This window comes from Dipteris shenzhenensis, chromosome 2 (assembly GCF_047967505.1).
Source record: "Dipteris shenzhenensis isolate YYH24624 ecotype China chromosome 2, Dip_SZ_1.0, whole genome shotgun sequence".
Lineage (NCBI taxonomy): Eukaryota > Viridiplantae > Streptophyta > Polypodiopsida > Gleicheniales > Dipteridaceae > Dipteris > Dipteris shenzhenensis.
In genome coordinates, this window is record NC_141597.1 from 51,814,462 (window position 1) to 51,840,691 (window position 26,230).

The 26,230-nt window shown below is 43.2% G+C and overlaps 1 protein-coding gene across 5 annotated transcripts in view; it reads left to right on the forward strand.

Moving 5' to 3' along the window:
* The first annotated feature begins 1,033 nt into the window (after nt 1-1,033).
* LOC147904954 (long chain acyl-CoA synthetase 9, chloroplastic-like) overlaps nt 1,034-26,230 on the forward strand; it is a 30,836-nt gene continuing 5,639 nt past the window's right edge. Inside the window, exons 1-9 of one of the 5 annotated variants that reach the window (XM_087389186.1) lie at nt 1,041-1,147; nt 2,117-2,199; nt 6,147-6,702; nt 6,934-7,014; nt 8,251-8,520; nt 10,443-10,574; nt 10,670-10,843; nt 10,994-11,223; nt 24,222-24,339. In XM_087389186.1, the coding sequence (XP_087245312.1) occupies nt 6,310-6,702; nt 6,934-7,014; nt 8,251-8,520; nt 10,443-10,574; nt 10,670-10,843; nt 10,994-11,223; nt 24,222-24,339 (1,398 nt within the window). In that variant the 5' untranslated portion in view covers nt 1,041-1,147; nt 2,117-2,199; nt 6,147-6,309. Of the gene's footprint in view, nt 1,148-1,198; nt 1,362-2,116; nt 2,200-6,129; nt 6,703-6,933; nt 7,015-8,250; nt 8,521-10,442; nt 10,575-10,669; nt 10,844-10,993; nt 11,224-24,221; nt 24,340-26,230 lie in introns of those variants that run through there. The other 4 variants (XM_087389181.1, XM_087389199.1, XM_087389193.1 and 1 more) reach the window with 4 other exon arrangements.

The window sequence follows — 26,230 nt, forward strand, 5'->3', positions numbered from 1 at the left end:
ATTATCTAATTATATATGGAGAGTTGTTGTTTCCCTCCTTTTTGGCCTTTCCTGTAGGGAAGATCTTAGTGACGGTTGATTTTGAAAGCGAATTAGGGGCTTCCTTTAAATGTTTGTGACGCTAAATGTTGTAGATGAATGCTTTTCATAGTTTTTCACTTTCTCATAAGCATCTATAAATGAGAAGAAAACCACCCAATAGCTAAGGGCCTTAGCACATGGATGGGGCTAGCATGGGTTTAGGATGGGAATATATTTGTCATCATTACTCCCATCCTACACCAAGTGGTCTAGGATGGATTTAGAATGGGAGTAGCCACTTTTTCTCCTATCTTGGACCATGGCCTCTAGACCCTGGCAGCCAGAATGGGTTCCCCTTTTTTAGGTATTCAAAAACATGGAAGGATGACATGTGTCCTTGTCCCCACAAGGTCCCCACCTCTTAAACACATGAAATGATGGCATGTGTCCTCTTCCTCCTAAACCCATCCCTAGTTCTTTTTTTGTTAGCACATGGTGGGATGGGAATAGGATAAAAATATGCATGGGACGACTTGGGACCGCCTTTTCCCATTCCCATCCTATTTCTTCCCATGTGCTAAGCCCATAAGATATCCTAAACGGAGAGCATTCTATAAAACCATTGGAGAAGATGACGTGCCATTACCCATAAGGCCAAACTTGGGGAAAACTCAAGCTACCGCTAAAAAGTTGAGATCGTGGGCAAAGGTGTTCAAAGTGCGTGGTGTATTCACCTCACCACCAAAAAACAAAAACAAAAGTGTGGGGACAACGTGTTGAGCACGGGATCTCGACGTTTGGCGAGCCAATCTCTCTCCACGTGGCATCATCCCACCGGCAGTCTGGGCGGCTCCAGAAGGAATGCAGGGTGCACGTGGCAGGTGGGGATTGGCAAGTTGACGCTTCGTACGCGGTCTGCTCCGCCTCACTGTCACTGTCCACGTGTAAGCAAGCACACGTGTGGACGCGCATGTTCTTCGCGAGGAGAAGACTTTTTATCACTTTCTCTTATCATCATCATCCCAGTCGTTTGCTGTGAGATCTCCCACGCTTAATCCATCATTCCTACTTATCTGCTCAGCCCCTTCCCCTTCCCTTTGCCTTTTCATCTCTGTTTCAACATTAGGTGAGATAAAAAATTTCAATTTCGTGTCCTTTTTCCCCTATACGTACCATAGGGTAGAGCACGATTGCGCTAACACTACATGGTGCAGAGCTCTGTACAAATCGCAGATCCAGAATCTCTGCTTACGACCTTGCTGCCTGGGAGGGCAATGCGTTGGTGGGGTTTGCATTAGCATGTTGCATGCTTAAAGTCTGAGGTGTATTTGTGCGCGCAGGTCGTCGCTACACTGAACTGGACTGAATGAGGTAGCTAAGTGTCTGGTTGACAAGTCTCTGTTACAGTGTCGTAGGACTTGAGGAACACTGGACGTGTAGCTTACGCACGTTGGACTGATAAACTGCATCGATGTTGTAGGGGCACTGGAGTGGATTAGATCAAAGTAGGTAAAGTGTAGTTCACGAGTCCATGTTAAACTGGCATTGGACTCTGTGTAGTTGACAAGCCCGTGTTGGAAGGGCGTTGTCTATGACTCAAGAAACAAAGATTGGCAGACTGAGTACAAGCCATTAATTGTTTTCTGTTTCAAGGAATCTTGTTGTGCGGAACGCCTAGCGGCGGCTGGACAACGCTTGTGTTGCGCATATCCTGAAGATTGTTTAAAATATGCTATGAAGTGCCTCTTCTGGCTTTGTGACAGCCTATAATGAAGCTCCAAGTCATAGTAAAAGTTATGGGGTCTTGCAATTGCCTTGGAATCTCGCTCTTCATAGTGCAGAAATTGGCTACAAGCCAATTTTCCCAGAAGAGCTTTAACAGCATGCTCCAAGAATCTGATTTGTTTCTTGCCTGTGTTTGGCTGTTGCTCTCCTACTCAGTGATCCCAGTTGCATAGGAAAATTGAGCCCAGGTTTTTCTTTACAGGACAGCATAGAGGAATTCACAAGGCCCATTTTCTTACTTAATCTTTAAGCTTGTGATCTGTTAATGTTTCCTTGGTTTTCATGCTGATTTGCACAAATCCCATCACAGGCATCTGGACACGGTGGTCATGTGTACATACAGTAATGATTGCCTGTGGAAGAAGCTGTCACCATGAAGAGAAGTCACAGTAGGTGAGTCCCAAGCAATGTTCTGCAAAGTGAGGACTGACTGCATCGAGATTGGCAGCGACTTCCACTCCCAAGATGCCTGTGCCTGTGGCTGTTTTATGAAAAAAGAGGGGACAGACAAGTGGCCAAGGCCTTGTTTATTATATCAGTTGCTAGTAGAGGACACGAATCCTGCTGGACTTATTTCAATATCCAGGATTTCCCTTCTTTTGATTTTAGGAAACATCACCTCGTTTTATCCTTGGGAGGTGCAACGACCTTTGTACTTGCTGAATACCTGAGCATTGTAGGACGTTGACATTTTTTTTAGTGTTCACATTCCCTTGAGTTTCTTACTGTGCAAGTGAAATCTGCACTGCAGTTCCATGTTATCTGATAATAGGCAATGCCCTTCTGAGATGTTGGTGCAAGTGATAGCGTTGTGCGGGACACCCAAGTGTGGGAAGACGTACGAGCCTGCAAAGTATCTGAGATGGTTTTTTGTGTCAAGTGAGTAAAAGGCAAACTGAGTAAGGAACAGTGGGTGAAGCCACGTGGCCTTTTATTACCGTTGGAAAAACCATCATGTAGATGGTAGAACATTTGCAGTTATCTGTTGAGGACACAAGGGGGATATGATATCATTCTTGTGATGGTTCATTGTCTAACTGGGATGGCCCATTTCATTCCAACCAAAGAATCAACTAGTGCTCTGCAAGTAGAGGATTTGTTTGTAAGTAACGCATTTGGTCTACACAAAATCCATACTATAAGATGGGGATGTGAGGTTTAGTAGTCATTTTTGGCTGTAGTGCTTCATGCAATTAGAACTGATCTTGAATGAGTAGTGGGAATCATCCTGAGATGGTCAGATATAGAGAGTCAAGCAAACTCTTAAAGATATGTTGAGCGCATATGGAAACGTGGTTGCCATTACTAGAATTTACTTATAATCAATGACGAGCCCATTTTGATTAAATTATGGCTATAGACAAACTACAGATGGAACAAGGCATTGTATTCTCATGGCCAAACAGTCTATGGATGGCAAATGAAGTCTATTGCTGTTGAATAGAATGGGAATCTCTTTGGTTTGGACCTGCTATGCGAGCATGGAAACCTTAGGTCTTCGATTTCTTAAGACACCTTGTGGTCCAGAGTGTTGTCAAACTTGCAGCATTGTCACTTGTGCCAGACTCTTAGTCTCCATGCGTATGTGCAGTGAAACTCTGCCAAAGTCATCCAATCTACAAACTCATCCTCTTCATGAGAAGCAACTCATCAATCTACAATATGTCCGCATCTTCTTTGCTTGCAGGATTTTTTGCAATCCTCAATCTGCACCATCTTGTTGATGACGGCCAAAGCATCTGCATCCTTCTCACTCAAATCCTAATGAAAATTAGGATTTGATGGGATTGGCTACTTTCCTTTACTAATCCGCCCCCGTGTTGAATGAATTGGCAAGAGGTGAATGGGGGGGGGGCAAGCAAGACGATTTAGTAGATCCTTTAAACACTACCTAAAATGTGGAATCGTGAAATTGTGTTTTTTGGTCCCTTACTTCTTCATTTCATAATGATAGCATAATCACATAAAAAAACTGCACCATGCTGTTGCATACTTAGAGCCCAAAGAAAAACTAGTATCAATGATGAAAGAATCCATGACTTCTAGGTAGTCATAATGCTGGTGAATATGATTGTTCATTTCTCCACTGCCTATATCAGGTAGTCATAATGCTGGAGAATATGATTGTTCATTTGCTCTAGCACCTCCTGCCTCAGCTCGGTGCACCACTGGTCTATAACCTCCTCATCTACCCCATTTCCTCCTCATTTGAAGCCTAATAGGGGGGGGAAGTGAACCCCATAATCTCAACAAGTGTCAAAGATACCAATGAGCCAAAGAAGCTGTGGCGCAAACCTTCATTATCCCAAGGTCTTTCCCCAGTCAATATACCAGCAATGGCCACTCTTACTTTATCAGGACCGCCAACTTTCCCTTCCTCACTTGGAGATCAAAGGGGTTAAAGTGAGTGGGTCTTTCAGACTTGGGAGGGGAAATTAAACTGGAGATGTTTCCTTCTAGGTGGCTAATGTGGCCATCCTCTTTTGGGAATTTGATCAGAGCTACTACTGTGTGGTGCATTTGGTTAATGCACGACTTGAGGACGTTCTAGAACAAAATCATACAGCCTGTCAAACCGATAGCTGAATGTTCATTCTTACAGTTGCGGAATACCTACTTGGGCAGATCTGAAGACTGCAACATCATCGAGTGCAGGCAGCCTGCCATGTAGGCCGCAAGTGGATCTGCTGTAACAGGGTCTTCAGGGGACAGGAAAGTGGTGGGGAAACCTGTACGGCTGAAAGACAGCACTGACAGGGCTATTCAGAAGCCATACCTGGTTGGCAGCATCAGGTACACTTGTCTGGAGAACACGCAGGTCTGCAGCATCACATTGTACAGCAGGTACTGTGACTGGAGCAGTCGGGGGCTATACTGGTTGGCAGTACAGCAGCAGAATCAATGTCCACGTGGGCTGTTGCAGGTCCAGAAGCCTGCAGATAGGCTGCGGTAAGCCAGAAATAGGTGCTGTTGCAGGGCCTTAAAAGATGCATATGTGCAGGTCCGCTGATCTAAGGAGGAGCAGACTGTGTTGGCCCAGTCATTAGTTAGCTGACAGACTGGTTAGCCAGTCTGCAGCAGGTCGGCCAGGTCAGAGGGATAAATGCCCTATAAACAGGCCCTAGAAGGGGGCCATTCATCCATGCAGTGCCTCATGTTTGGCTGCAATTAAGTTCACTTTATGCCTCACACTTGGGCTGCATCCAGACTAGCAGGGAGGTCAAGGAGAAGGTGTACAGTGTCTCACCATTGGATGATTTGTAGAGCAGCAAGGAGACCTGTTTGTGCAGCATCTGTGCAGCCTCCATAGGAGCACACATGCCCAGACGTGAAGGTGTGAGGAGGAGGTAGACGACACTCCTGAGGTGCCAGGGGTCCACAATCTGGACGGTACCTTATGGTGCCACACTGAGCACATCTTTTGTATCAGGTTTTGTTTATCTTTGGAGCAATCTACAATACATGCTTATTGTTTCAACTCTACTGGTCATTGCTCAAGATCTGTATGTATCTCTCTTTACATATTCTTGTGTGCACAACGGAAATGAGTGAGTTTTGATTTTAGAACTGTGTGTTTTCTGGGCTTCTTTTTTGTACATTCTTCTGCTGTGGAAGTGTTGGCTACAGCAAGCGTCTCTGTTTTGTAACAACACTAACCTATGCCAATCTCTTCCAATTGGATTATGCAAAATCAGCCAAAAAGGATAACCCGTTTTTACGGAATGGTCTTATCCTGTATATCTGAAAATGAATCTCACGTGTGGCAAGAATCACTGAGATGCTACCACCTCTTGACAACTTGGATAAGGGATCTCAGTTGGCATGGTTTTGAAGTAACTTGGGATTTCTTTTGTCTACACTTTCACAATTTTATCCAATTGAGAGATTGAAGTGAGTGTTGCAGTTGCAGCATCGATGTACGTGCAAGGGAAACAAAAAAATAATTGGGGAAAACCAATGAGGAAATCAATGCGAACCATGCTTGATTATAGGATTACTTCATACAAGCACAACCTTGCTTGATCCAAAGATCCAGTTTGGTGACAAATCCTTATTTTGTATGCCTGTGTTGAACCTCAATGTAGAGGCACCTTCCAATGAACATGGTTCTGATACAAATTGAGAAATCTTGTAGTGTGGAAGCGTACATAGATACCACAAGGTCGACTCCAATGCTGATATATGTGAGAGAGAGAGAGAGAGAGAGAGAGAGAGAGATGGATGAAGTATTTTGAGGACAACAGCAGTTTTGATTTGGCAGGTGAGAGAGAGAGAGAGAGAGAGAGAGAGAGAGAGATTTCTGAAGTATTATCAAGACAACAGTGTTTTACATTTGGCAGTGTAGGATTTGGGACAACATAGCCTGTCAAGCTGGAAGACACAGATCTCACCCTTGGTGCTTCATATTCCAGCTCTGCATATGATTTTCCCTTGAAGAAGTGGATAATTTCCATCGCAGTTGGCATTTTCTTTCCACTCTTACTGTTTTGTATTTCAAAAGTAATGGGTGGCAAGAAGATGAAAATAAGAGGCGTAACAACAGAGGTTGGAGGGGAGCCTGGTCTTACTAAGCGGAATCATAATTTTCTTAAGCTGGTAGAAACTCCCTGGGAAGGGGCAGTAACCCTTGCCAATCTTTTTGAACAAGCATGCAAGAATCATAAATCTGAGCCTTGCCTTGGGACCAGACAACTGATCAAACAGGAAACTGAGGCTAGCGAAGATGGAAGGTCCTTTCTGAAATTAACACTCGGCAATTACATTTGGATCTCTTTTGAGGAAGCCTTGAGGCAAGCATGCGACTTTTCATCAGGGCTAGTATCTATTGGTCATCCAAAGGGAGAAAAATGTGCTATATTTGCAGAAACAAGGGCGGACTGGCTTATTGCCTTGCAGGTATCAGGACATTATTGTATGCTTGATTTTCCAGGATTCATTGTCGCATTCACATCTGTTTTACTTTTTCCATATTCATTAGCATTTTACATTTCACCATACAAGACTTCTTTCCTCTTGAATTTTTTGGTAAAGGCACTGGCATAGATGGCATCTTCAATGGATGTTTTTTCAGAAATTTTCACTTGCGATGTTGGCAAGTACTCAAAATTTAATTCACTTGTTCTACAGGGATGCTTCCGCCAAAATCTTGTTGTGGTCACAATGTATGCATCATTGGGTGAGGAAGCACTTGTTCATTCCTTAAACGAGGTAAGGTTACAAATGACATAAAAACTTAAAAGTCAAGTTGAGATAGTCCCAGGAAGTCCATTGATGTTTTTTGCAAATTTGGCTTTTCTGGATGGATGAACCTTAAGATTTACTTTTTGAGAAGCAAGCTGACTTGTAGGATTCGGTGCTCTCGAATGATTCCAATACTCTTTCTGGCTGCATCTACCTGTCTGGACTTTGAAGCCTACCCTTCATTGGCTTGCGTGTCCTCTTTAAACCAAAATGATGGACCTTCCTTTCTGCGTACAGAAACTCCATTTTTTCTTATCAAATTAGCATTATTCTTAGAGTCTGTAGTCTAAAACTCATCTACCAGTCTGGAATTAACATGTAGGTGAGGTCAACCCGTTGGTGGAAATTTTTTGACAAGGGAAATTGGATGCAAGAAGTGGGCTAAATTTCAGGTGCCTGAAGGCCCTAGGCTCTCCCTTCCACCTCTCATTTTCCTCTTCCCCCCTTCAGCTTTCCCTCTCCAGCCTTTCTTTCCTCTCTTCTTCCTTCTTTGCCTTCCTAGTTTCTTCCTCCTTTCTTCTCCAAGCTAGCTTGGTGGTGATTATTTGTTTGAGAAGGGGATTCATGAATCAAAGGTGACTATTTTGTCTGGCCAGGGGGGACTCCCACCTCCACACCGTCAGCCATCCGGATTTCCCTCTCCTGTGAGGAAAAACAATAGGTGCACAAAGCTGTGGCAGAAGCTCTCTACATGAGCATTTGCTCTCGTCTTCTTGGCCAAGATTCATGCAACCATGTATTTCTGCTTTTTTGTGCCATCTTCTTTAGGTTGGTTTGATATAAGGTTGTGTAAATAGGGTCAATATAATAAGAAGAAAAGGTTACTTTTCACGGAAAAACAACCTTTTATTTTGTGAAATCTGCTTTTTAGAAAGAATAAAGGAACTCTGTGGAGCTTGCAAGGTATCGTAGATGCACATGAGCCGTGTTTGATTTCTTTTACATCAATTTTCTTTTCCCGCATGAAATAGACTTTGATTAAGTATGAAAGAAACATTTTACCTCATTGCAAGTCACATAATGGAATGAAAAGTTGAGTTTTATGGCTGTTCATGAAGTTAGCTAATGGTTCAGCTTTTTTGAAGGTTTTATCAGAGTACTGTATTTTCCTCGTTTCAAATTATGCAGAGTGTTTCTATTTTTATATATAAAAAGATCTACTGTGGGATTTTGTTTGAAGTTCTACCCTCTCTTTTCTGGCAGACTGAAGTTTCAACGGTCATCTGCGACCGTAAGCAGTTAAAGAAGCTTGTTGACATGAATACACACCTGAATACAGTCAAAAGGGTGGTATACATGGAAGACACTGAAGACACATCAGAATTGTCATTTCCCAGTAGCATTTCTTGGACTATTGCATCATTCACAAAAGTAAAGGACCTTGGTCGTGAGACACCTGTTGAAGCCAACTTGCCTGCAGCTACAGATGTAGCTGTCATAATGTATACGAGTGGTAGTACAGGCATGCCTAAGGTAACTAGACCTTTTTTGAAGATCTATGAAGGTTTCTATCTTCTATGTAATGCTTTATATTTTATTAAAATTGCTAACCTAAAGGAATCATGGTTTTAGTAATTTTGTCATGTGCATCATCTGCCTGCCCTTCATGCTAGGCATTGGCTAAATGCCTTCTAAAAAATATATTCCCTTGAGCTGTCAGGAGCAGGGACCTTGAAGTAGACCGTCTTTGTAAAAAGGGTTTATGCCATTGGGCAGTTTGGAGCCCCATCAATTCTCGTTTTTGTATATTTGGACCATCCTGACCCATAGAAACTGAAGAGGTATAAAAATTGGCGGTGGGCCCTTTTAGTTCTCACTTTTTGTATGGCTTATATTTTGTGGGTAGCCATTAGATGAAAATTGTCTACTGCTGAGATTGATAAGTTGTTGGTATTAGAGCCATGAGCGAGAGAATGATAGATGGAAGTCTAATGAAGTATGGGACCAAAGGGTTATCTGGTTAGAGATTCAGATTCGAGACTATGTAGAGAAGCTAGAATTTGAAATGACTAGGCTTGCTCACGCAGATATAGCCCTGGGAAAGTCACGGCATTCCAAGAAGAAATCAGCCATTGATTGGAAAAAGCATATTTATCAGTTTAGGATGAATGATGTGCAATATATTCTGTGAGGTGAAGCCAGTCAGCAGCAGTTCCAGCCCTATAAAAGGGCCTCAATGCTGGCCCATTCGTCAGTTGTCTGGGCATTTCAGCCTCTTGGTGCAGACCAGCAGCCTGTTGGAGAGCAGAAGAGATTGCTTGTGTGCAGCAGAAGAGGTTCTCACAGCAGTTCAGTCTGCAGGTCTCTTGGATCATCCAGGAGCACACAAAGGGCAGATCTACATCCTGTAGAAGAGCTTGATTATATTTTCTACAGGACTGCAAAAGACCTCACCTAGAGCAGCTGACAGAGGCCCGAGGTGATCTAGGGAGTCTACTACAGAAAAGGATCAGCAAACAGTGCCTGAGTTTGGTGCCCTACCTCTGGGCATGTTTGCTGAAGGTGTTGGTATAGATTTGTTAGGATTTTGTACTCGTATTTACCCATCTATATTTGAGTGTGTTTGGCTGTACATCTGTGTGTACTTTCTCTCTATCTGAAGTGTGCATCTATAAGCACACGAAGTGAGTTGGCATTCAAAGTTTTCATTGTGAGATGTTGACTTTCTTTATTCTGCTAAGGAAGGGTTGGCTGTAGCAAGCAATCCTTTTCTATAAGAAGCACTCTTAGCCAGAGTTGAAGCAAAACCTTACTTTGCATGAACTCTAGATTTATAGGGCCTTTATACCTAAGGTGAAAAGATATTGAAGATAATCTTGGCCTTGATTGCTCAACTCTCACCTTGTGATTATATGACCTAAGCAGGAAAGAAACCAATTCCAGAAAATAAAATTATGAAAAACAAATATCTAGCTAGGAAGGGTGTGGAGTCAGTCCCCGCTGCCCCAGTGCAGAGAAAATCATGGGTCTAGGGCATTCTTAACGTATAGGCATCTCTAGGCATCTGTCCCTCCTACTCTGTAGAGTCTGAATAAAATATGCCTAGATTTACCAAGAGACCCCTTAGTGGCCGGAACTAGTATCTCAATTTCTTAGCACAAAGGTCTATTCCAAATATACCTAGTAGCCATGCTGCCTCAATCACCAGTAAACATGCTCTAGGCAAATTCCTTTCCTCTTGCATTTAATCACATGAATCACCTTGGCTTTTACTGTTCTAGGCCAAGTTTTGGTTTGAAGTGCTGGGTTCGGCCAGGCTTGAGAAATGTTTAAATACTTCAGATAAGTCTAGCTTACACAGAATATAGTCCCGGCCACCACAGTAGAACATGAAAAAAGAACATCGAAGTCATGATCTGCATGCTGATGATTCTCTATATTGTCATTGGGCGCAGGGTGTAATGATGACACATGGCAATATGGTAGCGACTGTAGCTGGAATAACATGCTTGATACCTAACCTCGGTGTTCAGGATGTGTATATGGCTTACCTGCCTCTTGCCCACGTTCTTGAGCTTGCTGCAGAGGTACATCCTTGTTACTTGCTGTTCTAGGTGCTAATGCCCTGCCTTTGAGCCTTTGATTTTCCAAAAAAACTGTTGCTGATAACCACAAATTTCAGTGCACTCTTTCTGCTGCAGGTGCAAGAATTGGTTATGGCTCACCCTTAACTTTGACTGATACTTCAAGTAAGATCAAGAAGGGTACTAAAGGTGATGCACGAGAGTTGAAGCCAACCTTAATGGCCTCTGTTCCAGCTATACTTGATCGTGTTCGTGATGGAGTGAGGAAAATGGTTGGTCTAAGGAAGACTTGATCATCTTTTTTTCCTATTTTTAGCCCAGCTCTTTTTTTGAGCTGATGAATTGTATCGCATTGGAGACAAGAAGATTCTTTAAAAAGGAATATAATATCATGTTGTGCCATCGCTGTGTGAAATTTCCAGGTTGACACTAAGGGGGGTTTGGCAAAGAAACTGTTTGAACTGGCATATAAGCGAAGATTGGCTGCAATTGACGGAAGTCCATTTGGAGCATGGGGATTGGAAAAACTGTTCTGGGATGCTTTGGTCTTTAAAAAGGTCCGTGCTGCTCTTGGTGGTTCTATTCGTGGCATGCTGTCTGGAGGAGCTCCACTTTCCGCAGATACACAACGATTTATCAACATCTGCTTTGGGTATGCAAGAATTTTAAAATCTTTGGTAAAAGCTCTCATTCAATGCTTTAGTTGTTTAAATGCTGGATATGCTTTTTTAAAAGGAATATTATGTGTATAGCTCCAAAATAATTTATCCCATTTGTTCGAATGGGTACAGATTCTTCTCGATGCATCCTTTCAAACCTACATCCAAACTTTCTTATCTTCATCAAAGCAAGCAAGACAACACCCTTGGGAATGGCCTAATGGAAGCATGGGAAGCGTTCTAGTCTCTATATGTTCCCTAAGACTAGGAACATGCTTGAGAACGCTATGCAAGGGGGGAATTAAAAAATCTTGGCTTTTGTGCTGGCACATTCGATGTGGGAGCCCACTTTCTTTGACTTGCATCGTGATGTACACTTACATGTGAGCTTCACCTCCACTGACGTAGCGGCCTTGGAATCTTACCACCACTTCCAGCCCTCATGTACATGCATCCATCTAATCACTACTTGCAAGCATTGTTCCAGTGCGTGCCATTGTGTGGAACTTGTGATAACCATTTTCAAACAACTAATTGTTTATTGTAACCAATCGCTTAGTATGCTAAATCTTAGTTTGTGTGAAAAAGGTGCTTTTGCTTTTGTAGTTTTTCCCTCTTTGTTATGGTGTCCAGAGGAAGAGGGAGGGCTTTGTGTGCTTCGAGGTGTGATCAAAGTCCGGAAAATTGGATGAGTTTAGGGGGCGTTATGTGTAACTAAATCCGAGTTGGGGTAGATCTTGTTTTCATAAGGGGGTAGAGTGGTTAGGTGGTCTAAAAATGAAGGTGTGATGTAAAGGTAGCTGAGAAAAAAGGAAAGATCAGGAAGAGGGTTTTAGAGGAAGGGAGAAGATGGGAGAAGGGGATGGAGTGTACAAAGGTAGAAAAAACGATGTGTGGGCGTTTTCTTGGTAGGTGATCATGCAAAGGAATGCAGAGATTTTGGCCCAGCTTCTCTCCTTCATTCACCCCTACTTCTGGTTCATGCATGCAATATTGCGCTGAGAATAAAACTGTTCGTCATTTTTGGTGCGGTGAGTGTGGAAGCTTGGGTCTCATAGGAAGAGACATTTTTTTGGTAGGTGATGATGCAAAGGAATGCAGAGATTTTGGCCGAGCTTCTCTCCTTCCTTCTCCCCTACTTCTGATTCATGCATGCAATATTGTGCTGAGAAGAAAACTGTTAGTCATTTTTGGTGCGGTGAGCATGGAAGCTTGGGTCACATAGGAAGAGGTGTAGAGTAAATCGTCGTCGTGTTGAAGATCTTCAAGGTTGTAGAAGAGGGTGTGTTGTATGAATTGCAGGATTGGGCCATAGCCATGGAAACTTTCATGTTATATATTAGGAAGGAGTTGGTGAATCAAGCGACGGCCTGAACTGGTCGGACCAATGAGAACGTCTCGTTAGTGGGGCGATTGGCGAAGGGGATTGTGGAAGGGCGCAATCTGACGCATCGTTGATGGTGTGCTCTTGTTTCTTCTGTTTTGTTTGGAAAACGAAGGGTGCTGAGCTGAGTAGAATTGAAGCGGTGAATTGAGCGACGGTGAATTGGAGGGGTCAATCTACATTACCTTGTGATAAAAGGGGAAGGTATGCAGTTCACTGCCAAGGAGATACCAGCGTTGGTTCTAGCCAAAACGAAGGGGATTGCTGGTTGCGTGTGACTGGTAGATCTGCGTTGCAGGCAGCAGCTACATGGGCGATGCAAGTGTCGAAGGCAATCGATGTGAAGGAAGAGAGCCAGCATACATACACGTTTTCTTGTTTTAATTTTGATATGCCAATGTATAAGGTGAAAGTGATCAGCGTCGAGTAGAGCGGATCTTCTGAGGTAAGGTTTAGTGTGCCTCCCCCCCCTCCACACACACACACACACACACACCACCCCCCAAAAGAAAACCCTGCACGGTCAACACTTTGACCACTCGTTTGACTTTTGGTGGGCAGATTTTACTTCCGTTCTAGCTAATCCAGAGATACCCTTTCTTGAACGAGAGTTGCTACTTTGATTGCTCAGATTTATGTGCATTTGATATGGGTGGTAGTATGGGATTTCAAGTGTATTACCAGAGGGAGAATCATCACTTGGTCAACCGTTAAATTTCAGTACCACATGCTTGTGAGCAGGTTTGACCAGTAATTTGGGCAGTTCAGGAGGATCTTTTGGTGCCTATCAATGCCTAGGGGGTGTAAACCACGCGCTGAACTATTATTCCGTGCAGGAAAATGAGTATTGCTTGTTCACCAGACCATCATTAATTGGTTGTGTAGAACTTGTTGCAGAAGCCTTTTTGTATCTTCAACACTCCTCACAAACCACACTTTGGTTGAGGTCATAGCTCCCAAAATTCACAACCATGGCTCTGATACTAATTGGTTGTGCAGAACTTGTTGCAGAAGCCTTTTTGTATCTTCAATTTTCCTCACAAACCACACTTTGGTTGAGGTCATAGCTCCCAAAATTCACAACCATGGCTCTGATACTAGATGGAAAACTGGAAACTAGATGGGGGTTGCCATACCTCCCCTTTCCTTGGAAGTCACCAATCCCAGTTTTGTTTCACGCTTGAGCACGCTTAACCAAAGATTTTCACAAATTGGTCGAGTCAATCAAAACACCAAAACCTTAAGGTGATTGATGTTCTCCAGTCTACCCAATTTTCTCTTACCAAGTCTAGGATTCAAATACTATAATTAATTCTCTCTAGAAGTATAGATTGTATCTCTAACATGAATGCCTTGCTCAATAGAATACGTAGTAGACACCTACAGGCCCAGCCTGCAGAAGCCCACCTCTCAGCAGTCGTCTAAGATCTTGATGTCCCACGCTTCCATATGGCAGGAAGGGTGTAGATAATGCATTGCTAGATGGCATCGAAGTGGTTGCTAGAGGGATTTGTTGGCCTCCCATCATCGAACGGTAGCGGGCGATCCAGATGTGATGCTGGACATCGTCTTCCATGAACTATCCTCTGGCGATGACGCATGACACTACCAAGGAGTCGTCGCATCTCATGCCTCCATCCAAAAGACCCTGTGACGTTGGATTCTGCAAATTGGTGAGGCCGGGTTGATGAAGAAGGCGTGACTCCCTACGGCAACCATGTACCATACCCCATTGGGTCTTGTTGCATCCTTTCTGTCTGTGCGACGTTTCAAAGCGCCCCTTGCCGAATCCTTTGTGCTATAGAGAAGCTCCAAAAACAATGTGGGATCGTCTCCATATTACTATCCGTGTAGCGTTGGCACCTCCCATCAACACACGTGTGCTTGCCCCAGCCAAGGATCAATGGATAATTCTTCGTGGGCAACCGTCCAAAAGAAATACATAATCTTTCTTGGCCTATGACTGGTCCATACGCATGACCCAGATTTGGAGATAACCTCTTGGGCAACTGTTGCTCAACCTATTGCCATTCTTTTGAGGGAGTCTAGCCTGTTACCTCTAGCTAAAGATGATAATCCATGCATGTCGTGGATGAGAAGATGGGCATCTCCAAAACCCTTTTTGAGTGCCCTACTCTTGAAGGCCAAACCCACTCTGTTGGATTTGACTGCACGTTGTGAAGAGGCCGTTGGCCCTCGCATAACCAAAGATGCCACTGAGACTCCACTTGCGCGGCGTGACTGGACTTGTGTCAATGTTCCAATCCTTGCCCAAGCGGCCCACCACCACGATCCTTTGTCACTCGAGCAAATCCAGGGCCTCATCCATCTTTGGGTCTCCTTTATGGTTGTAGAAGGCCTCTGAGCCTCACGTTGTACTTCTTGGTGTGGTAGGACCTAACGGTTCAATGCAAAAACTAGATCCCTAGGGGCACCACAATCCTATAAAATTGGTCATGCCAGCACAGGATTTGTGCAAACCCGAAATTGAGAAACCGCAGTCACCAAACTGAGTTGGCTTACTATACTTCACAAGAACTAGAGCAAGAGATGAAGCTGAAAGTAAGACAGATCCAGATGGTGATAGCATCTTTGAGGATCCTGACTACATACCAAGTGGAGAAAGTTCATCAACAAATTTAGTTCACAGCTTGAAATCCAAGAAGCAACAAATGAGCTTGGAGTGTTGAGTGCTTCAACACCTACTGAAACTTTCCTCAAACTACATTCGGCACGCATTTAGCTGTAGGCTTATACATTGTTGCTCAAAGACAACTGAACTTCAATCCCTTGCCATTTCAACCAAAAAGGATTCACCATCTTTCAGAATGCAGAACCCATTAGTCAAAGCAGCAAAATTTGATGGGAAGAAAGGATGAGACCCAGACAGCCATGTTGGGCAATTTGAGACCCGTTCGATTACTAGCGGATTTGGGGCACTACCTAATGCAGTGAAGAAAGAACAATTTGTAGCTACCTTTGAGGGTAAGGCAATGAGTTGGTTTATGCAGTATGGTCTTACACATTTTGCAGATTATGATGCCTTGAAAAACTCATTCTTGAGTAGATTCAGAAAAGAAAAGACTCCAGAAGCAGTGCTTAAGAAGCTTCAAATATGAAGCAGAAAGACCTATTGGTGGAGGACTATGCACAAAAGTTCAAGAGCAACGTAGTGACTACTTTTGCAAAGGACTGAACAAACAATTGAAGACTGCAGTAGTAGTAAGAGATTAGTTGGCATGAACAGACGACTTTAACAACTTAGTGGAAGCAGCCCAAAGATCTGAGAGGAGATTTGGATCCAAAAAAAAATCAAAGAGAGGAAAGAAGAAAAAAGCCCATGACTTTGACACAGATTCAGACATAGAAACTGATTCCAATGCCGAGGATGAGGACAGTGAAGACTCAGAGTCAGATAGCTTTGATGAAGATTCTGATAACAAAGAATCTAGCAAAAGCAAAAAGAGGAAAAAAGACAAGAAGTCAAAGGCCAAGGATAAGGCAAAGAACAAAAAGAAAGAGAACAAGAGCTCAAAAGGAGACTCTAGATTGGAACAAATGATAAAAGAGCAATTGTAGAATCTGAGGTTGTCACCAAACAAGGACAAGATTTCTTGTGAGTACAGTGGTAAAGACAATCATGACAAAGAGAAGTGTTGGTACAACCCAAACTTGAGAGGGCGGGTACCCCATCACATTCAAGTAGCAAACAATGCAGTGCCATCACCTGCAGTCAATCAGATTGGAGTGGGAGGACAAATGCAACAAAGGCTCAATAATATTGCACCAAGAAGATAGAACGACCAGAATTGGGTAGCTCAACAAAGACCCAACATGAATCAAGCTTGTACTTATTGTGGTGTGGATGTTCACAGACAAGGTCCACAATGTGAACTATGGTGTAAGCATAGGGAGGAAAGAGGCATTCCAATTGTGCAGTACAATGGAATCTCCCAAGAATGCAATTAAGCCAATTGATTGGGCTGAACAAGAAGAGATTAGAAACAAAGCCTTGGAGCAAATTCTGTAGATCAAAGCAGCAAAATAAGCAAAGGACACTGAGATACACAAGAAGGGAAAATCCAAAGCAGATCCGATTCCAAAAACACAATTGTCCGACTTCAAGCTGCCGAAGGTGTTATCAAGAATCAATGAGAGAATTGATTGGGCTGAACAAGAAGAGATTAGAAACAAAGCCTTGGAGCAAATTCTGTAGATCAAAGCAGCAAAATAAGCAAAGGAAACTGAGATACACAAGAAGGGAAAATCAAAAGCAGATCCGATTCAAAAAACACAATTGTCTGACTTCAAGCTGCCGAAGGTGTTATCAAGAATCAATGAGAGTCCCATTCATGCAAAAGATGATAGAGATTCACAAATGCCAAGCCACAAGAGGACAGCAGAGCATCCAACTGATGAAGAACAAGAAAGGCACACTCAGCCAACTAAAACAGATGTTCCTAAGGTAGAGATTCAGAGTCCTGTTGGAACCAATTCGGAGGGTAATCAAAAGGCTGAGGGCAGCAATAGTAGACAACGAGCAAAGGATTTGCAAGAGGATATGTCTGACATGCATGACAACACTATGGTCTTGAAAAGAGACAATGCTCACAAGGCAAAACGTCATGGTTGGCCTGATGCTTTCTTCAAAGAACTACTACACTCAAAAGTACAAATTACCTTGGGCACCAAAAGGAACGCTCGAGGAGGATGAAGAAGAAGCTGCAGAAATCTACATCTCAACTGTGGAAAAAGTGGATTATAGAGTACCCACAATTGATGTGGAATATAAGAGACAAAGAATTCCTAATGTACTTATTGATGGAGGATATGGAGTAAACATTTTGTTTGAAGAATCGTTCAAGAATTTCTGCTCCAATGCAGTACCTCAGCACCCTTCCAGGTAAGAATGGCTGATTAGAGAAGGATACAGCCACTTGGCATTCTCAGAGGCCAAGAAATCAGCATATGGGGAGTAAGTTTCATTTTGTTGTACTTCGGATGGTGGAAAGAAACAGCTCCTACTCCATTGGTACTATTCTAGATATGTATATAGTCAACCATCATAGGAATAACATCCTATGTGATCCAAAGACTACGGAAACATACAATCGGAAATCTCTTAAAACAAGATCCACTATCAAATATCTTGTATAAACTTGTGCACAATAAACCACTCCGATCACAGGATCATCCAGTTCTTAGGATCTTTTATCTAGGAACATCAAGTTCCAAACAAGGTACTGACAGACCGTCATCAGAAGAGATGTGGTAACCCTCCCTGAGATTGAGTCTAGACTATGGAGCTCCAGGGTTGAACCCAAAAAATACATGGCTTCTCTCAGGGTAAAGAATCTTAGTCAGCCCTCGTAAAAAATCTAATCACGTTGCCCCCAATCCAATTCAGCCTACTTATACTTCACCCTAGAGGTCCTTGGGTATGGTTTCACGCTGGATTATACCACCACATAAGAGAATCTTAAATGTAACATACCTTAGTGTCCCATACCACCAAAGTATATTGCAAATAAAAACCTCAGTGGACAATATGAGTGAATCAGGGTAGCCAATCCCTCTTCAACTCAGATGATTCCAGATTGAGTCAGGGTGGCAAATCCTTTCTCAATCCTTTTCTTAATGTGATTATATCACCCCCTTGTGTTACAATACCCCAACCAATAGGTCAAAGAAGAAAACAAGCAGGTAGCATCCCTAACAACTCTTGAATCTTGACTATCAGTGAGAATCAGAATGACCCCGCCTTTGGACATGATTCAAAGAAGGTATCGAACAAAGACTTATCCTGGTCTAATCAATAAGAACCTTCATATGTCCAAACGGTAACTCGAAGAAACGTCATAACTCACTATCACATCGAGATTAAAACTTAAAGTAGAAACCAAACAGGAATCTATGCACCAAGATTCGGAAAAGGGAGATCCAATTGTCTTAGTTAAGTCCAGTTTAAGATGTAACAAATACTCAGGCACCATCAATGTACCATATATCTAAAAACTTCAAGATATATGCAAGAAAAGCATAATTTAACAAAAACCCATCAAATTATAAATGCCACTAGTTACAAATTAAAACCAAATTAACCAAAAGCTGGTCAATTTAAAAACAAGACAGTTTACAATTCATACAAAATTGGGGAGCCTCTTGAACCAAGAGTGGTTCAAAAGATCCAGTCGAGCCAAAAATAATTGGGTGTCGGTGAAAACTGAGGATTTCAACCTCTTCATCGCTTCTCAATAACTCGGAAGCGGTATAAAGACTCTAAAACAAGCTATTTACATTTAGAACATCACGAGCCTTCTTCAATATATTTCTGGTATTGAGGGGTTTTATAGTAGTGAAGAGCTGCCCAGAGTTCATCCATCAAGGAATCCATCTCTCGTAGCAGGTCATGAGGTCTACGAGGAATAATCTTCCATGTGGCCTCGTCCTCCATCTCAATAAAGAAATCGTCTAGCGATGGAGCTTGATTGCTTTGATGGCCTTCCATAGGAAGAGCGAACTAGGTGTGAAGAGCAACGAATGAGGAATAATAATGAAGAGGGTGAAGGGGAAATCGGGGTAAACAGAGCAAGGGTGGGAGACTTATAAAGGTGAGAATCCCAAAAGCCTAATGCTTTGAATCAAAAAACAGAAGGGCTTTTAGGAAAAGCTCATTCACACTTTTCCAAAAGCATGCTGCCAAAAACAGCGTTGCTTTTCTATTCTTGGCCAAAAAAAAAAAAAAGTGAAGCATTGAGCGATGATCTCAAAGGCCGCGGTCCCCTAAACGCCAGGCTCACATCCCCCGTCTCCTACGCAGCAGTCCACGTAGCCCACGCATGTCCATGCTGTTGCGCTAATACCTCAAAGGAGGAAGGCGCTCCGGGCACATCAAATAGAGACGATCAAAACAGGGCGTTTGGATGAGATTTACACCGTGCAGTTATTGTTGGAAAGCGTTGCTTTTCTTACCCAATTCTTGCGTTTAGTCCAAACAAGGAAATCAAAGCTATGCTGTGGTAGATGGTCAGAAAAGCATTGCAGCCCGCAACAATCAGCAGCGAATTACTCCTTCGTCCCAATTCATAAGCCCAATCCAGCCCCGGATAATCGCATCTGACTTTTCCAATCCTATACGGCCTAATCCTCCCCTTTTATCATCCCCATTGCAAGAGCGTACCAAGTGCTCATGCAATCGCATCAACCATCAACCTCATCAAATCTGCTACGTTAGGTTTCTTCCTCAAACAACTAGCTGAGCAACGATTCCGAATTCTCATACAATAATCCAGCGTCAAATTCCTTCTCTAAAGGCAAACCACAGCGGAATCCCAACTTGTCAAAGAAATCCAACGATTTCACTAGTTACCAGCGCAAGTGCCAACCCCATATGTTCGTCTTGAACAGAAGAGAATATGGAAAATCCTAGGCAGCTATGAGAACCGTACTTGGAAAACTGTGGTACTACTTCACCTCTTTACTTTTCATGAAAGGGCGGCTTTGATACCAAATGACATGACCCTATCATTGACCTAGAATCTCATCCTCAATCCAACCAAAATCATAGCACAGGCGCCTCGATCCTCCCGACCATCCTCGAGCACGTGGGCTACAACTCGACTTATCCGTAGGCCCGTATCTAACCCAAGTGTCCCATACCACCTGAGCCGGTCCAGAGGACCTTCGATACACCACCTATGCTCTGCCATGTAGATGGTCAGAGTCCCGGACGGGGTCCAAGCCCCGTCCATCAATTGAGGAGCACTCAACTGATCTACACAATAGCATTGGCCCTCCCTCTATATAGAACCTCAAGGACAACAAAGCAACAGTGCTAAAAGATGCTCATAATTATGCAAAATCTTGTTTGACATGCCAAAGAGATGATAGGCCACTTGATGTTGACAGAACGCCACATCAACCCATCCTTGCATTGGGCCCATTTCAAGAATGGGTGCTAGATTTTGTAGGTCCCATCAAGCCAGCAGCAAAATACACAGGAAACTAATACATCCTAGATGCAACTAATTATTGCACAAAGTGGGTAGAGGCAATGGCCCTCAAGGAGAACAAAGCAAGAACTGTTGCATGGTTTCTATACCATAATATTATCACAAGATTTGGTGTTCCTATTGAGATTGTGTCAGACAGGGGCATACACTTCATCAACAAGACAATCAGGAAGGTTATAAAACTACATATGATGCTCCATAAGAAATCAACATCTTACTAGCCGCAAGGGAATGGTCAAGCTGAAAGTACAAACAAAATCATGAAGAAAATATTGAGGAGGCTGTGGCTGACAATCCTACAGATTGGGATCAAAAGTTAGATTCAGTCTCATGGGAACTAGGAACAGCCTACAAGGTAGCAACAGGTCTGGACACCATTCAGACTGGTTGTGAAGCTGTAGTTCCAATGGAATTTGTTGCAGGAAGCCTAAGAGTGGCTGTGTAATACAGACTTTCCCCAGAAGAATCAATCAATTTTAGACTCCAACAACTATTACAACTAGATGAGGATAGGCTACAGAGTTCCTACATTGCTGACATCATTCAAAAAATAAGAGCTGCTTGGATCAATAGAAAGATGCAAAATTCATGTGGTAGAATGACAAAACAGGCTCACTTCATACCCACTAAGATCCGGTATTCAGCATCATAGGTTGCTTGGCAATTTATTGAGCATGTTTTCAAGCATGTTTTCAAGCATCATGGATTTCCTTAGGAAATTGTTAGTGACAGAGGTCCCTTTTGAAGCAATGTATGGATGCGAGGTTGGGATGCCGCCTTTTATTTCAGACATGCTTGTGAAAAATCAGCAGGCAAGAAGTGACTTGGAAAGAATGGATGCCCTAGTGCAATTGGCGTGCAATTGGCTAAGAAGAATATGCAGATGAACGCAAGAGACATCCTTCTTTTGAAGGAGGTGATTATGTGCATTTACGCCTCCATAAGAACCGTTATGCCTCGCTGAAACGTAACACCAACATGAAGCTTGCTCACAGGTATTACAGTCCTTGTAAGATCATCCGCAAAGTTGGAGAGGTGGGATATGAGTTGGAGTACCTAGTATCTCTAAGATTCATAATGTTTTCCATGTGTCCTTGCTGAAGCCGCATGTCCAAGTTCTTCCTAAGCTACCACCTATGGATGAGGAGGGTCACATCCTCTATGTCCCAGAGCGCATCATGGGTTTCAGAGACCATGTGCTCCGAAACAAGGTCTACATAGAGTATCTCATCAAGTGGCAGGGACTCCTTGAGGATGAGAACTCATGGCAGCCAGAACGCATTGTCCAGGACTACCCCAATCTCCTACTAGGCTGAATTAGTAGTTGCCGTTTGCTGCACTTGCTTTTTGGACAGCCAGGATGTAAAATTTTGAGGGAAAAAGTCTAGGGGAAGGGATGGCTGTAATGAAGGGGAAAAAGGGCTATTTTAGAGGCCCTTTAGAGGCCTTTTAGGTGGGAAATGTGGAGGGACTATATAAGTCCCCATCCGCCCCTCATTGTACACATTTTGATGTGACATCTAATCCTATCTACTCTCCCTTCTCCTTCCTGCTACCTGCTGCCTACACCCACCCTCTCTCTCTCTCTCTCTCTCTCTCTCTCTCTCTTCTTCCTACCTCATTTCTCTCCCTCCTTCTCTCGTACCCCTTCTCCTCTCTTCTCCCCCTATCTCTCTCTCCCTTCTGCTCTCCTATTTCCCCTTTCTCCAAATCTGCCCCTACCCCTTCGTTACATCCTCATTGCTCCTTTGAGTCACATATGCTACCTAAACGGCTCAACCATAATAGTGGGGAAGGGAAGAGGGGGGGGGGGGGGGGGGTGGCTGGCTGCTGTTACATTGCTGCTACAGCCTGCTGCACCTCTTCCTCTTGTAACAAAATGCGGACCCCCTCTCTCGGAGTCCATGACGGGGCTGCTCTCGGTGCATCCTATTTGTGGAGTGATCTGACATTGTTGTTGCTGCCAAAAGACCTATGGCTCCCCCTCTGTGCATCGCTCAGCCCCCCACAAAATCTGTCAAATTTCTCTAGTAAACCATGAATGTGATGCTAACCAAAGCAGTAGCAAAGACTACTGGGGAGCGTGGAGATCTACACCTCCCTCTAGGGGTCATGGCCACTGGTTGCAAAATGAAATGCTCCCAAGTACTTCGCTCGGTAGACGGCATGGCTGAGGAGGAGGCTTCACCCTACTTCTTCTCAAACTCTAGATTGTTGAAGTCTCCTCCAACAATCCAAGAGTCTACAGCTAGGGGGCTCTCTATAAGCTAACCCTAGAAAGAGGGGCGATGCTTGCCATCGACAACCAGGATCTCTATCATGGAGTCTCCCGTTTGTAGGCCAATCCAAACCACAGCCCCTACTATGAGCTTACTCAACCTCTATGTAGGAAATGAGTAGTAGCATGCACAACTTACTCAACCTCTACTGTTTCTGTTGCAAGCTAGATCTCCAAAATGTGATATCGTAAATGCCCATTCAGCATCAAGAATAGTGGAATCAAAACATGAGCGATTCCCAACGCACAATTCCACTCATGTAACGGTTGGCTGCTTCAAGATGTAGCTACAAAATTATAGATAGTGCAATTGATTATGATAAAGAGAGGATGGCTGCATTGATTATGACAAAATTATCATCTTGCTCAGGGCTCATTGACAATTGTTCAGGGCTCATTCAATTTTGAAGGCCAAGAAAGCGTACAGATATAATCTAGATGAGGATCCTCGAAATGAAATCAGCGATCACAATGTACATGTCCTATCAAATAAATAGTAACAATATTAATTATAGTTATCGTAAATGTCACAAAGCGCTCTGCTGTCAGAATGAATTTTCAGAGATGGCATAAGATACCTAAAAGTTTATGAGCTGTATAATTATAATAGCCTTGTGCCCACATAATGCATTTTCTTTACTGGTCAGGGTATGCTTTTCCTCTTTTGGCACTGTGAGGATTGTGGGAGGGCTCTTATCAGCCTACAGGCTTTGTACGTAAAATTGACCATCCCATTGCATATGTAGACTTTTCCCCCGACGGAAATAGCATAGCTCCATGCATTTTTGTCTTTCAGTGACAAGTGAGCATTAGGCTCCAACATGCACAAAAACTTGAAGAGTTTCATGGAATGCTCTCCTGTATCTCTCTATGAAGGCCAAGTCTTTAAATCTCTTTGACAGATCTTGTGGAAGCCATGGGGACAGACAAGCAATATAATCTAGCAAATAAATTAGATATTTTGGGGTTGACAAGTGGAATAATTTATGATTAGAAATATTTTAATCTCAGAAACCATCTTCGCATGCCAGGTCAATTGTGCATGGATCCTTCTTTACAAGTGTCACAATGCTTGCCAAAATCTGTAATAAAAAGCAAAGCTTCACAAGAAATGCGTACACTCCATTTAATAGTATGACCTTTTCATTCTAGACTGTCATTTTGAGGTTACCACTGCGAGGCATGTTATTACAGTTGCCTGTTGCGCCAGTTATGCTAGTTTTTTGGAAGCTGTCTAAATAGAATTCTAGCATGTTTTCAAAATCCTAGTAAAAGTATCCTTTTATCTTCATGGAAGTTTTACTCTTTTTTTTGCAGGGCACCCATTGGACAGGGTTATGGTCTCACTGAAACTTGTGCTGGAGCAACCTTTTCAGAATGGGATGATATTTCTGTTGGTCGGGTTGGCCCACCAGTCCCGCATTGCTACATTAAGGTATGGTGATGGGAAATTAACGAGTGTTCCCCTTTGGGACATATTAATTACATGGAACATTTTTGGTCTTGGGGTTCATTGGGGATGGGATACATGTTGATGTCCAAGGACATTACAAATACTGATAGAGCTTCTGGTAATGTTGAAAAGATTATGTTGGATGTTTAAAATGCTGGAGTTATTCAGAATATCTTTGTCTAACATTTAATAGTTACTTGTCCAGCTCATTAGACCCATAGATCCATCATGGAACATCTGGAATTGTTAGTAAGCCCCTCATTTGTACATCCTGTATTTGAAACCTTGTATGGTCAGTGTTTGTAAATATATCCCAATTTTATCATCTATACGGCAACTAAGTTGTGGATCTGATAAGAATTTGCAGATCAGTATTTTAAGAAAAGTCTTCCACAGAGGAGGGGTCTTTGTTTTGCTGTGTTCCTCTCCAGCTCCTCTCTTAACTGAACATAGCCATCCTCTCAAAGGGTGCTGAAAAAATCCTGCTCAAATTGACCAACCTCTCCCCGTCTCTCCTTTTGTTGTGCATTCCTTGTCGTACTCACTCATGATGGTATCATTAAAACAGGGTTCCACATGGCAGGCTGCGACTTTTCTGTATAGGGTCAGTGCCCCACCTGTGAGCCTGCAAATGAGGAGAGATCAGGGACTTGACACCTGCATAGCATTGTGGGTAGATGGACATGCAGAATTCCCTGTTTTGTTTGGGATGGGGGATTGCGGGGAAGGAGCCGTGGAAGGGGAGGGTGGCAAAGCCTCTACAATGTTTCAAGGCCTGGACAAGAAGGGGGAGGGGAAGTAATATGAGAGATTAGGGGGGGTGGGGGGTGAAAGGGACTTAAGGGGGAAGAAGAGCAAGAGGGAGAGAGTGAGAGAGAGAGATGACTCAAGGTGTGCGGGTGTGAAGTGATGAGCCACACCACAAACTCATTTGTTTTATTAGGATTAGGTTTGCCCTATGACTGTCTTAAGACAGTCATAGGTGTCCTATCTTTAATGAAGGGTTGGCAATGTGCCTTTACCCCAACAACCTCCCACCTAAAGGCCAATGTGCCTAAAGAGGAGAAAAGAATAAAAATTACAGCAATATACAGTTACTGTATACAAGACCATAAAATAAGAATGGTCTCATCCTAATCCCATGATGTGGCGGCAATGTGCAAACCGCTCTGTAGGCAAGCTCTTAGTGAGCAAATCTGCAGGATTATCATCAGTATGCACCTTCACAAGCTTAAGTCGCTTGTCTTCCAGTACCTCTCTGATGAAATGATATTTCACTTCTATGTGCTTGGTCTTCTGATGAAAGACCGGATTCTTTGCCAACATGATAGCACTCTGACTATCACAATGCAAAACTGGCATATCTCCTGTAATGCCCAAATCTCCCACCAGCCGAGTAAGCCATATTGCTTCCTTGCAGGCCTCAGTGGCTGCAACATATTCAGCTTCAGTGGTTGACAGTGCAACGCATTTCTGCAACCGAGACACCCATGATATAGCACCTCCTGCAAATGTGAAAATATAACCGGTAGTAGACTTCCGGTTATTTGCATTCCCTGCATAGTCTGAATCTGTAAAACCATGCACCAATGCATCCTGCCTACCATAGCATATGCACAAGTCTTTGGTACCCTTGAGATACCTCAAGACACCTTTCACTGCTTCCCAGTGCCGCTTGCCTGGATTTGCCATATACCTGCTGATGACTTCCACCGCAAAAGCAATATCCGGACGAGTGGCAACCATGGCATACATCAAAGAACCAACTGCAGATGCATACGGAACCTTGGCCATTTCAGCCTTATCATCATCTGATCTGGGGCTGTCCTTACTGCTGAGTTTTAAATGTGGAGGCAACGGGGTACTAATAGAC